Source organism: Motacilla alba, chromosome 10 (assembly GCF_015832195.1).
Source record: "Motacilla alba alba isolate MOTALB_02 chromosome 10, Motacilla_alba_V1.0_pri, whole genome shotgun sequence".
Taxonomy (NCBI): domain Eukaryota; kingdom Metazoa; phylum Chordata; class Aves; order Passeriformes; family Motacillidae; genus Motacilla; species Motacilla alba.
In genome coordinates, this window is record NC_052025.1 from 18,868,994 (window position 1) to 18,883,159 (window position 14,166).

The 14,166-nt window shown below is 41.9% G+C and overlaps 1 protein-coding gene across 1 annotated transcript; it reads right to left on the reverse strand.

Moving 5' to 3' along the window:
• Nucleotides 1-104: 104 nt before the first annotated feature.
• Nucleotides 105-9,057, reverse strand: LCTL (lactase like). The gene is made up of 13 exons (XM_038147144.1): nt 8,956-9,057; nt 7,824-7,984; nt 6,308-6,395; nt 5,962-6,071; nt 5,554-5,682; nt 4,979-5,074; nt 4,299-4,353; nt 4,056-4,217; nt 3,227-3,501; nt 2,783-2,909; nt 2,148-2,347; nt 1,575-1,638; nt 105-475 (listed from the first exon to the last, which is right to left on the reverse strand). Exons 1-13 carry the CDS (start codon nt 9,032-9,034, stop codon nt 360-362), a joined length of 1,662 nt encoding a protein of 553 aa, XP_038003072.1. The 5' UTR covers nt 9,035-9,057; the 3' UTR covers nt 105-359.
• Nucleotides 9,058-14,166: the final 5,109 nt, after the last annotated feature.

The window sequence follows — 14,166 nt, forward strand, 5'->3', positions numbered from 1 at the left end:
CAGAATTTGCAAGCAGAATTTGCAAGCAGCTTTTAATCACTTGAAATTGGTACTGGCAAGATTTGAATCACTTTACTCTTAACTATTTTTCTGATTAACAAAATGTGTAATAATTTCCAAAATAATAATGATTGTAAAATCTACTGCTTAGAATCAGTGGAAAGAGAATGTATTTTGGGAAAAACAAAGAGGTGGTTTGGGAATTGAATAGAGAAACGATAAAAGCTCTAGGTAGATTGGTAAATAATATTTCATTACAGGGGTATAAAAAGAAGCATCTGTGGTAAATTTTAACTACTCAAATAAAGCGGTTGCAGCTTAGTCCTTTTGGCAAATGAAGATGTGTGCAAACATCAATTTTAGCTGTGGTTTCGAAGGTAGAATATGAGGAGGACAATACTGATGAGAATGCAGAGTGTGAAAACTGTAGGAAGAACAATCTCTGTCACCATTTCCATGTGAGTAATCAGGGAATCTAAAATTTGAGAAATGAGGAATATGTAAGTGATTTAATCCCCTGGAGTACAGTAATACCTAACTTAGAGTTAACATAAAGATTTTTTTGAACATAAAAATGTTGGCATTGGCATAAACAGCAAACAGGATTTCCCACATCTGCCAAAGCTGGAGTAAATCCATGATAGTATTCCCTCTCTTTTTAAGTTAAATTTCTGAAGACATGTCAGTGCTCAAAGGGCTGCAGAAATTGTCCTTGCTGTGAATTAGCTGCAGTGCATTACCAGTATTTTACAGGTCCTCTGATATTTATTTCCCTCATCTGAAAGTGAAAGAAAATTGTCAAAGAGAAATCCTTGGGAAGCTTTGGCCTTTTTATGATTGTTCTGTATCTCTTTGAAAAATTAAATGGGTTTTATTTTGTAGACATTTATTCCACAAAGAAGCCTGGAAGAGTTCAGTAAACCCAGCTGATTCACACTGAACATGACTTGGAAGTGGAGGCTGAGCAGGATTAACTTAGGCTGGCTGCTGGGATGTTTCCTGCCATGTGGCGTTTAGCTCATCCTCTTGTATGAACCTATAGCAGTTATTTGATCTTAATAAAACCCCCACTCCAGGAATTCTGAAAGGCCCTGAATTACACCAGGAGGTTTTTAGGTGTTGTGGATCAGTTGTGTTGGGGTTTCTTTGTTACCAGGAGCATCAGAGCCCAAATTTAATCTCAGGCCAGTCCTTAGCCCTTTTCTTTCTTTTTATAGTTCCACTTCATGTTAAAGTCAAACATTTCGAGATTTTCTGTCTGTGTGGTTTTCTTGATTTGTCTGGGTTTGGTTTGTGTTTGAAAAAGGATTCAGAAGTTTTATTTTAAGGAGAATGCTGTCCTCCCCAGCCTCAATTTTAAGTAGTAACTCTTCCAGTTCCTGTATTTCAGTAACATCCACAGCTGATCCATTTAGCTACAATGGTTTTAGTTGGAGACAATAAATAAAAACATTTTTCTTTAGAGGCTTGTAGTGCTTTTGGGGAGAAAATACCTTTTAGCAGCATTCAGAGAGCAATTTAATATCTGAACTTTACAGAATCTGCTTTTGTAGAACAAACCAGAGCATCCTTACCTGCAGCAAGGTGTTGGTGTGTGGCAGAGCAGGTGTCCATGGCCTTCCGGTGCCAGTTTTCCACCTGGGAAGGGTGACACTTCTGTGAGACTGAGCATCCTCCTCACTCCCTCCTCGTCCCTACAATTAACTTGAAACCACTTCATTCTACCAACACGTGGGTTTCTGGAAGTTTCTTGGTGGTTTTTATTTCAGAGTATTTCTCTGAGTTAATTGTTTAATAAAAATTGTAATGGCACATAATACATTCCAGGTTATTTTCCAGTAGGGTAGGACATAGGTGGAGTTTTCTGCCTAGAAATCTGACAGCACTGCTAAATAACTTCTGGTGGAGAATTTTTGACTTCATCATTAAGTCCAGTTAGAGTTTGTGGAACACTTTAGAAACAGTAATTGAGGCTGTTCCCACTTTCAGTATCTGAATATCTCTGTATTAAACATCCCTATTTTACAGAATCAAAGGGTCACTTCTGTACCATATTCATACAAGTTGTTTCCGGAAATTCAATGTGATGTTTGCACATAAATCAAACAAAATGGAAAAAAAAAATCAAAATTAGCAGCTGACATCACCTCTCTTGGATTTGGGAATCCATTTGCACTGATAATCTTTTTATAGTAGTCAACAGATGCCTTTGGGTACCGTGGTTTGTTCTTGTTTTTGAAGTCAATGTGGTAAAGCCCAAATCTTTCAGAGAAGCCTTTGTTCCATTCAAATTTATCCAGCAGTGACCAGGCAGTGTAACCTTTGACATTTACACCGTCATTTAGAGCTGGAAACAGAACACAAATCACTGATAAAGGCGGGGTTTGTCCTTCAAATATGGTTCTGTAAATGTTTTGGTTTATATAGTAGGAAGAGATAGCAGGGGAAGAGGACAGAAAAATGAAGTACAAACTAATTCAGATTCTTTGAAATTGTTGTCTTTAGCTTAGAGGTAGTAGAGCTCTATGGGCATGGTAGTTTCTCCTTTCTGAGAGTGGAAACTGATGATTTATTGCAGTATTAAATCTCAGGTGGGTTATTGCAGTTATTAGTATTGATGTGTTTGCTTAGTTTGACATTTTGGTGAAAATTTGAGAGTCTGGTTTGCTGTCCATTTTGACTTGTGAATAGTTATTTCTCTGATGGAAAGGACAACATAAAAAATAAGCAGAAGGTGAAAACACCCCAGAAGTCAAATCCTATAAAGCTGTTTTCAAGTGACCTTTGAGTATCTCATTGATGTATCCCTTCAGGTACTGGATCCTCCCCTCATCACACAGCTGAGGGCACTGCACTGTTTCAGACACTCCGTTCTCTGTCACATAAATCAGGGGGTTCCCATACTGGGTCTGCAAACAGAAATGTTGAAATTGCTTCACATGAAATCATTTCATTTTGACAGAATATGTGAATTAGCAGAGTTCATTGAAAGCAATCTTCTACATTTACTTACCTAAGTAAGAAAAATGTGTAGGAGGAATTTAAGTGAACCATGGGGCTTATTTTAAAATGGCTGAATTTTGTAGTTTTCTGAGCTGAAATTAAGGGTATTTTGACAAAGAAAATTCCCACTACGACAAGACCAATAGCCGGAACTGTTGAAAATCTAAATCTAAACCAGGCATTTTATTTGCTTCTTTTATAGTTAAAGATATGCTCTACTCACCTTAATGAAGTTGAGCAACCTTCTGAACCCCCAGGGCACAGAGTAGAGCCACTTAGGGCCTGGAGCTGGCCAGTTGGGGTCCACCAGTTCAGCCAGGTCAGGGTCAGTGTGGTAACTGGACACTTGGAGGAAGGGAAAGTTCTTCTGCAGAACATAACGAGTGGTAAAATGACCAATTCCCAGGAAATCCGAGGTGCCTTTAATATAGCTTTTCTCTTGCACTGAGAAAGTTGGTAATCTTGATGTCCCCAGGCCCTGCTGGGCACTCTTCCTGCCTAGCAAAATAATTACAGGAAACAACTTCTGAGGAGCACAGAAATTGGTTTTCTTTGTCTCACCAGCAATAAATCATAGAATCGTAAAATCCTGGATGGTTTGGGTTGGAAGGGACTTTTAAAATCATCACCTCACCCCCTGCCATGGCCAGGGACATCTTCCACTGTCCCAGATTGCTCCCAGCCCTATCCAGCCTGGCCTGGGACACTTCAGGGACCCAGGGGCAGCCACAGCTTCTCTGGGCACCCTGTTCTGGGGCCAATGGGATTTTCCTGTATTAATATCGAGGACACTTGAGCTTGATTGTGTTCTAAGATGAGATCATCTTTCATCCTTTTGTTTTGGAGAATGAAGTTGGGTACAATACATGGAGAAACTGATTTCCAGTGTCCTGGTGTGTCCCCAAAGTGCCTTTGGAGCCGTGTCCAGCGCGGGGGCCTTTTGCTGTGTCTCCCCTGTGCCCTTCATGACTAAAGCTCACGTTGGCCAGGAGCTATTCCCTGTAATGTGCTGGAAGTGTGGATCTATTCATGTCACAGCTACTGGGACTTACCTACATAATTCTTCATAACTTCTGGGTAGTCCCCTCTGTAAATGGGGTTTGCAAACCATCCCAGGTGGAACTGGATGTACCTCTCAGCAGCATCTCTGTCTGTTTGGCTGTGTGGATCGACAGGTTCCCCCCAGCCACTCGTTAGGGAAATTCCAACCATCCCTTAAAACAAAGGGACAGTTCTGCAGTTCTTGAAGCCCTTAACAGAAACAGCAGCACAACCACAGAATGAATCCTCATTACCTCTCTGCTCCCTGCGCCAGGTGGTGTTGTAGGAGTGCCAAACCTTGGCGTGAGTCTGTAAAAATAATGTAAAAACAGAATAAATAATGCACATTTTCATCCCTTATGGCATGGAAATCTGGTGAGCACTTTTTGCACTGAGGTCTCCCTGAAAATACAGAATTTCTTTTGTGTTTATTACAGAAACTTTGATTTCATGTAAGGCATCACAAAATCCTTTAGCAAGATTCCTTCCCTAAATTCCAGGATGTCCACATGGAGCTGACACACAGCCCTCAGGACAGGGCTCTGCCCTTTGGATGTCTTTCCCTTTCTTCAGGCAGATGAAAGTTCATTTTTACGAGAGACTTCCTGAAGTCACTTGCAACATTCAGGTTCATTTCAGCAGGCCGGGATGTTTCTAGACCAACCTGGATGTTTTCTTTCTCAACCAGCTTGAAACAAATTAGAAGAGACATTTATAATATAAGGAAATTCAAATTGTTGCAAGTGTTAAATCAAGCACCAAACATTGGTAATGCCTTGGATTATGTACTGGAGGTTTAAAGCCAGATGATAATTTCAGTGTCCTGCTTGGAAATTACAGGGCTGTGAAACTACATTTCAGTTTAAAGAGTGAAATCTGATAAAAATCCTGAATGGGCACATAATTTCAGGCATGATTTCAGGAGGTTTTTTACTTTAATGATGTGATGAGCAGCCTTGTAGGCGCCGCAGCCGCCGAGCTTCAGTCCTGGCGCGTGTTCTCCTGTTTCATAGCCCTTTTCAGCCACTGCCTGCAAGCACACGGAGTCAGAGTCAGTCCTGCCCCGGGCTCCAGAGCCCGGGGATGTGCTCCATCCTCTGCCTCCTGTGCCCCCTGCCTGGGCTGGCCCTCTCCAATCCCCTGTGCCCTGCCTTGGCTCCCATTTCCTGCCTGCTTGGTACCGAGCTGTGGCGTGTTGGTGAGGAGGGTTAGAGGGCTGAGCTGAATGGGGAAGGGTAAATAACAAATGCCTTTCAAATTCCTAATTTCTAATTTTAGTCTCTCCAGCTGAGGAGTTTTCAAAATTTTCTTGGAATTTCATGTCTTAAAGCCCTGCCATTGTGCAAAATCTACCCGCTGAGATGTTTGGCCACAAAGATTAATGGTTTAAATTTTTCCCCTTCCCTCTCCCTTTCCATCTTTTTCACCTACTCTAGTGCCATTTGCACAGAATTTTGGGAACAGAACAGTGCAATGGGAAAGTTTGGAAGGAAAGCATTGAGGACTTACCCAAGGATTGCTGAATGTAATCCAGTGTTTCACACGGTCACCAAACTTCTCAAAACATAGATTTGCATAATCATTAAAATAATTAATCATGCTTATGTTCTGCCAGCCACCATACTTTTCTTGGAGTACCTTTGGAAATAAGAATTTCAAGATTCAGTAATTGTACTTGAAGGTCAGCTGCTGCTTAAGGATACTTTTATTTCTATTCTGTTTCTATTTCTAGTTCAGAAAAATATTTTTCAAAACTGCAGTGCACATAAAATCCAAATTAATAGGAAATATTTCCAAATTCTTAAAATCGTGAAGGGTTCTCTAATTTTTTAAGTACTCTTAGTTCTTAATCTTAGGAAATTATTTCTATCAGAAGGCTTTACTTGAGGTGTTTCACTAAGTTAAATATTGTCTGACCTGTGGCAGATCCCAGTGGTAGAGGCTCACAATAGGGGTGATGTTGTTTTCCAGAAGACTGTTAATTGTGTCATTGTAGAACTGTATTCCCTTCTCATTCAGTTGCTCAGCTGATGGAAAGCACAGACAAGGAATTACCTGCATTTGTTCCCAAAGAACTGGAAGAACAGAAATCTAAAAATATTAACCAGGGAATTTTACATCACAGTGTTGGGAATTCTGTAATGGTAAAATGCAGACAAACAGGAATCTGTGTCACAGGAATGTTGAACAGCTGTGGGTTACTCAGGAGCAAAATTCCTAACAGATAAGAATATTGGGAAGAATGTGGTGAAATTGTGCTTACCTTTAATGCCTGTGGGCATAATCCTTGGCCATGAGATAGACAAGAGGTAGTGATTCACCTTCAGCTCCTTCAGTAACTGAATGTCATCCTGTGAGAAGAAAATCCAATTAACACATCCTGAGGCCAAGCAGAATAACTTCAGTTCCTCATCTTCTTAACTAAATCTGAATGCAGAAAATCTATGAAAGATTTGCACAAAAGAGGATTCCATCTGTTTTTTTCTGATCTTTGAGGTGATGGCTCATTCTACTTGAAGCCTTCCTCTTGAACCACTTTTTTTGATAGTCCAGAGAAGTCCTGTAATTTTTGTGCAACTGTGGAGACTGAATGTTTGCACTACAGAAAAATGATCTGAGGTTTTGCAATACAATTATATTTATACAGAATTTGTGTTAGAAAATAATAGAGGCCTGTAAATCTCGACCTCAAACATATCAGCTCAGGCTCAAAAACATAATTACTTGGACTTTCCTTCACTGTCTTATAGTGGAATGAGCAAACCCCCTAAATCCCATTTGAATATATGTTCTTTTCCTAAGAAATTGTACATCTTCAGTGTTCAATGAAATTAGAAATTGGTGGTATTGGTGCCAATGCAAAAAGAATTCTGATGATGAAAGCAAAAAGTGCTCTGATATAAAGAGGTAAGTGGACAAATATAAGCAAATTTTAGAAAGTATTTCTAAATCCAAATCCAAATAATCTCTGCATCAATCTCTTCTGAGCCTCAAACCCCTGTGAGGCTTAAAGCCCCAGCTTCTCTGAGATACTTTTTAAGCTGTTCTTGCAAACTTCTACTGTTTGAGAGCTCAAATGAAACCTCACCTGCATTTTTCCATTTTAGGAGAGTAAGGCATAATTAGTTTCTTTTCCCTTAGTTCTTGCTGAGACCTCTGGTTCTCCCTTGGACTTCATCTATGTGGAGAAACCTCAGTGGAATAGAACTTTTATTAAATTAGTTGCAATTCCAATTATGTAACCCTGCCTTCTCAGAGCCATTTGGATTCCTCTTGCTGTGTATCTGTCTTTCCTCCAGCACAGCAATTTCAAAATTGGTTTTGATGGTATTAGCCTTGGAAGCATGTTGTGAACAGAGCTGCATTGATTATTTGTTTGTTATCCTTTCAAAAAATGGGCAACATCCAGACTGAATTTTAAAGCCTCTGAAAAATACATGGAAAACCTCATACATGCACACGTTAATTTTATTTAAAGGTCAAATACGTTCATTGTATTTCTAACTGAGCATCTGAACTTCCTACAGCATCTAGAATATTTTTTGGACATAAAAATCCTCAAAAGCTGAGATGTATTTGGGAAACACTGTGGGATTATTGGTTCTATGAGATTATAAAGGCAGAAGATTTTACTGAACTGATTAAAAACATCAGCACTGGGATTCCTAAGTTGAATAACCTTTAGAGCAGCTAAAGCTGTTCCTTCAAAATGGGAAAGCAGGATGAAGGAGTGGCCCCAGAACACTGCAGAGGTGCAGCTGGCTCCTCTAGAGCAGTACCTTGACTTTGTAGTAGCCATCGCAGGCGGAATCTCCTGTCTCGTTCCTCAGCACCTTCCCTCGGCTGTGAGTGAAGGCATCCCAGATGCTCGGCCCCTTCCCATCCTTGTCCCAGGCCCCCTCGGTCTGGTAGGCAGAACTCCCCACACCCCACAAGAAGCCTGAAGGTAAAACCAGGGGAGTTATTGGAACATGTTCCTGCTGATTGGTCTTGGTGCTAAATGTTCATAGGAGAAAGGAACTGGGAGTGGAAGGAAGCACTGCTGGAGAGGCTGAGGTTTCCTGCATTTCAAAATGTGTCTGTGCCTAAATAGGTCTGAAAATGGGGAATAAATGAAGGTGTCCTGATGCACTGAAAAAGAAATGGAATCCTTTCATTTATTAAACCTGTAAAATCTGTATTTTGCAGTGACGAGGTAGGGCATTGATAGTGTGGCAGAAATGTCTTACTTTAAAAAACAAATTAGGGTTCCACATAATTTCTCCCTGCTGGTTTTCATGGTAGTTTTAGCAACTACAAGTTTTGATGTTATGTAAAATATACAGAAATATTCTGGATTATTTTCCTATTGCTACACAAAATACCATATCATTAATGACTTAAAGACTTGAGCATGAAAACCAGTCAGTGCCTGTATATTTCTAGTTTTGATTTTGCTTGGATGACATGTGTTTAAATATGTGTTGAAGAAAGGATAAGATTCATAAATCTCTCCTGAAGAGTGGATTGGATAATACTGACCAGCTTGAAACAAACCCAGCAGTTATTTCACTAATTTCTTAAATTAGCTGCATAACAAAGGGTGTTTTAGTTTATTTCATTAATTGTAGGTAATTTATAAAAAAGGAGAAGAGTTCTCAGGTGTGACTTGCTCCACTTGGATATGAACTGTTGTCTGTGAGCCTTTCCTCTGGGTTTCCTGTTGAGGTGGCTCTATGGAATGCAGGGTCACGTGGATCCCTGTATTCCCAGGAGCACATCCCAAAGTGTTCTGCATCCTGCAGCCACCTCCATTTCTGTTCCTGCCATTTCCCTGGAAGGACACAGAAAACCTCTGGGTCACTTCCTTGTGCAAGCACAGGAGCAGGTCTAGAACATTCCAAGCCCGAGCCAGCCGGGTTTGGGCGGTACCAGCTGGGAAGGTGCCGTAGTAGAAGGAGCCTGGGTTGTTCTTGGTCCACGGGAAGTCCTCGGCCACGCTCAGAGCCATCGCTGCCACCAGCACAGCCCAGCACCTCAGGGTGTCCCTCCTCATCCTCACCAGCTGCTCCCTGCCAGGGAAAACACGAGAGCTCTGTCAGGGGCTGCTGCTCCACAGATTTGGGGGCTCAAAAGGGAAAAGCTGATTCTTTCTGCTGGATGGGAGCTACGACTGAAGGCTGAAAGTTTGGGCTGAGTGGAAGGAGCAGTTAAACTTCTGGCAGGGTGGGGAAAATGAGGGAAGATTGATCCCCTCAATCAAAATTATAATTTTTAGAAGTCACATATTTTCTCTAATGTTACTTATCTTTATTCTAAAGGTCTCTTTTTTGGTACCTATTTTGTTCTGAATTTCAAAGTGTCCCACAAATATCAGTAAGTAAAATCCTCTAACCCTGACAAGAAAGAAACAATTATGCTGGCAGCATCTTCCCACCTGTCATGGCAACAATCCCTGTGGAAGCTGAAAAGGAAAACTAATACTTGCAATTATTGCAGTTTTAATTAATTGCAGCTTTTATCTTGATGTTGTCCTTTTTATCCAGTCCCAGCATCAATTCAAAACTGTGACATCAAGTTAAATTATTAGAGAGACACATTTTAGCTGAGTTAAACCAAGTTTCAGAAGGGCTTTTTAGAAGAGCACAGTTTTCCCCAAATTGATACAGTCCCCACCGGGTGTTTTACATTCCTGAGCATCTGTTGGTGAATCTGGAGATGGGACTGGGCCATGAGGAAAAGCAGAACAAATATTTAAAATAATCATGTTTTGCACTGGAGTAGCTGAGCTGCTTTGCAGGTGGGCTCCTGACCAAAATGAACCCCCAAATGTGGCAAAAAACAAAAGGCAAAGGACTGACCCCCTTTTCAGAACATGTAATAAATGTACAACCTCAGAGACCTCCTGTTCCTCTATTAATGATCATCTCCTAATTAACACAGCAACTGCACAGCTGGCTTGGGAAAATGGAACTACTTCAGCACTAAAGGCTTTAGTCCTGGATTAAAAATATCTCCGCCTCGGCATTCCAAATGGGAGCACTTAGATTACAGGGTTAAAAAAAGCTTGTGGCAGACTACAAACATTTTAAATCAGGTCTAAGTACTCTAGAATTGCTTTTATTTTGAATATAAAAGGTTGCAAATACATGTGATTTTAACTTAGACATTGCCAGTAGCTCTCTGGTTTAGTCAGTAAATTTAAATTTAGCATTGCCCTTCATCTTCTCATTAGCACTGACCAACAGTCCCAGGAAAAGGAGCCAGGAGAGCAGGAAATGTTCCAGGGGTCTGCATGTTTCTGCAGCTGAGGCACTGCCCCTGGGCAGCAGGGCTGTGTGGTTTTACAGAGTGCTGCTAGGAGCTAGGAACTCGTTTGGAGTTAGGCATAACAACAAAATCAATCTGTTTTTCACTTTTGGCTTGATTATTCCTAGTAGTAGAATTAGAAATAATTTCAGTACCTCAAGAACAATAAAACACTTCAGGATTTTACAGCACTCTGTATTGAATAAAACAATCTATGCACAATTTGCTGTGGAATATTCAATCAAACACTTTTCAAATTCATATGTGCACTTTGGAACTCTTCATTGCTCTGGTTTTCTGGCACGTATCTCTACAATCACAGTAGAAGAAGCAGCTTTTCAAATAGTACAAAAACGGTTCAGACTGTAAGGATGGTCCTGTAAAACCCTTTTCACCCCCTTGTCTGGCAGCTGGGATCCGTTCTACCCTGATTGCAGCTGGAGTTATTTCCATTTCCCCCCATCCCTGCCTTACCTGGTGTTCTTCACAACAGATGTGTCCTATCTGGGAGATTCCTCCGAACTGCCACAAACCTACCAGGGCATTCAGAATAAATTTACTTGCCCAGAATAATTGCATGGAATTAATCCAGGCTATCACAAAACCTCGGGAGAAACATCTAGTTGCAAACAGCATTTTGTTCACTTACAGTCACAACAAAAAAGAACAATCCTTTTGTATCCACAGCCGATGCTGCAGGACAAGCTTTAGCTTAACCACAGGAATCTGTTAGCAGTGAGGATTTTCCTTTGTAAGCAAAATGAGCTTTGCACTTATCTACACATTCATACAGGACTGCCTCTTGAACAGGGGGTTTGTAGGTATTTTTCATCAGGAATTGCAGTGATGGGCCAAGGATGGGTTCAAACTGAAAGGGCAAATTTAGGTGAGATTTGTGGAAGAAATTCTTTACTGTGAGGGTGGTGGCACAGGTGCCCAGAGCAGCTGTGGCTGCCCCTGGATCCCTGGAGGTGTCCCAGGCCAGGCTGGATGGGGCTTGGAGCAGCCTGGGACAGTGGGAGGGGTCCCTGCCATGGCAGGGGTGGAATCAGGTAATCTTTAATGTCCCCTCCAACTCAGAGCATTCTGGGATTCTGAATGCAATGGTTTTCTCTTGGTGCAAATGGCTGTGTGTCCTGGATGGTGTTTGGCAGGGAGAACTCAGTGACAAATTTGGGGAGGCCAAGGGCTTTCTTTATACATGGCATCGTTTAAAATCAGATAATTAAGATGCAGTCTTGAAAAATCACGTGGTTTTTCTTTTCTTTCTAAAGGAATTCCTTCTGGTGGTGTCTTTGTGGAAAAAACAACTCTTCAGTCTGGATGTTCAGCTCAAGTTACAACTCTTTTGTTTTACTTCTGGAGTTACATGCAGTGCCTCTCACACATAATGCCCATTGAAAAGGCTCAAAACAAGGTAACCACTGCTGGGCTGAAAATGTCATTTCAGACATCTCTGCTCCCCTGGCTGTCAGGTGAGAAAACCTCTCTGTGCAGAGGGAGAGGGGGCCGAGCCTGGGCAGAGGGAGGCTCTGGGCACCGAGCACAACAAAGGTGTGGGAGCTTTTCCCACAGCCACCCTGAGGGAAAGGATCTCTGGGCAAGGGGAGCCTGGCAGGGGCAGCAGGAGCAGCTCAGCTCCTTTTGAGGGTGGGGGATTTCCTCCTCCCTGCTGTGCACCCCGGAGCTGCTGGATGCTCTGGCTGGGTGGCTCCTGCCTGGAACCTGCTCTCGTGTGCTTTTGCAGCTCTACAGTTTGCAAACAAACTCCTGTTTATTCCTTTGCTTACCCAGTTTTGTCTTTTTTTGCCTTTTTTGTTTGTTTGTTTTTCTTGAGCAGTGCTGGTGCCCTCGCGTGGCCAATTTCAGAGCTGAGAATGTTGCCTGGTAGAGTAAAATAAATACCAACATTGCAGTTCTTACAGAGCCTCTCAGAAGAGATCTCTGAGATATTACAGAGCTCTCAGAAGTAAAAAGTGCACTGAAATGAGAGCAGGAATATCACCAGGAGCTCCTTGTTCATCCTGGCAGGTCTCTCTGTCCACTTGCCTGCCCTCCTGCTCCTCAGGAGGGGCCACTTTCAGGAACAGAGGTGATGATCCCTGAAAACACAGCAGCTTCTGCACACAAAGGGCAGTGCTGTGTACACAGCTCCTGCTGCAGGGGACGTGGGTGCTGAAGGCACATCTTATCACTTTTTTTTGGGCATTTGGCACATTTTATCTCTTGCACAACCAGGCAGGGCAGTGAACCAGAGTCACCACAGTGCTGAACGATGCCAGAGGTGTGGTGGTTAAGGCTGGGCATTACTCATTCCTTGTTAAATCATAATTGCACCTCAAAACACCTCAAGAACAAAGGCTTTGGCACACCAGGAGAGGCCGGGACTGTTCAGAGAGCTGGCAGGGGAGCAGACTGACAGCTCGCCCCTCTGTCCATGTGAGGAGCTGCACGGATCTCACACAGGGAGCTTGGATCAGGCCAGGGCTGAGCTCAGAGCTCTGGTCTGGCTGCCTGGTGCCATATTCATAAGCCAGGCTGCTGCTTTAGGGCATCACTGAAGTCACTTGGTGAATTGTCACTGACTCAGTGGTCAGGAGGAGCCAGCCCTTGGTGTGCATGAAAACACAATTCTTTCCAACTGCATTTAACATGGGCTGCCAGGAACATGACACTGTTCCACTCTAAGTTGTGTTTGCATAGGTTTTCTTCTCTTAACATAATCTTTTCCTGTGATGTTGTTTCCCAGTTTCCTGCATAAAATCCCAAATTAAAAAAAAAAAAAGAGAAGAAAAAAAAGAGATCATATTTACATTGTGACAGCTTGGTCATTTTTTCCTCTTGGAAAAGTTTTATTAGCAGCAGTTTTTGAAGCATGCCAGAAACACATCAAGGCTATAAAATCTTTTATTGTGTTTTATTGGTAAAAAGAATGTTTTTTAAAAAATCTACTCATTGGAGTCCATCCAAAATTGCCCAATGAAGTAAAATGCAGTAAAATAACCTGGAAAGCAGCTTCTACAGTGGGCTCACTCCATGAGTGTGAAGTCAGGGACTGACTCCGACAGTGCTTCACTTGTCTCCAGCCTGGAGCGGATCTTCATCCATAAATGCTGGAGATATTTATGGCTTCTCTTGCTGCGGGATTCTGTGTGAGCACATCACAAAACCTTTGGCACAGAGCCCACTGTGCTTATCCTCCCACTTTATTTTCTATCTGTGCCACTTTGTGTTGCAAAACCTCTTATCTCCAGCTAGACACCAGGGATGGAGCCACCCGAACAGCAAACACCTAAACCTGCTATTTATTGGATTTCTGCTTTTAGTCCCTGTGTTTTGATGAAAAAGGAGAAGCTGTCTTTCCTAATTCCCTGGCAGCTGTTCAGACAATGAGACCACATCACCCTCACACAATTCTGACCTATCTCCTCAGCTTCCTGATTCTTCATTCTTCCAAGCTACACTCCCTTTCCAACCTTGAATAGGCCTTTTCTGTCTCTGAGAGAAAAATCCTTTCTTATTATACAGCCACCAGCAAACCATGTAATTTTTCCAGTGTGTGGTCTGCTGCAACTACACTGAGATACTGGAGTTTTTTCCAAATCAAAACAAAACCCACTTACAATTGTTCTTGGAACAAGAACACTTGTATAACTGTGCTTGTATTTTTCTGTGTTACAAAATGACTTTCCTTGCATTATATTTGCTGCTTTTGGAAACTTTTTGTCCAAAGCTCAACTGGGTTTATGACCTGGTTTTGTTTTTCAGAGAAAAACATTGGAATTATGGAAGAATATTGGAAGGAAGAGAAATGAGGATGGTTTGCTTTACTGT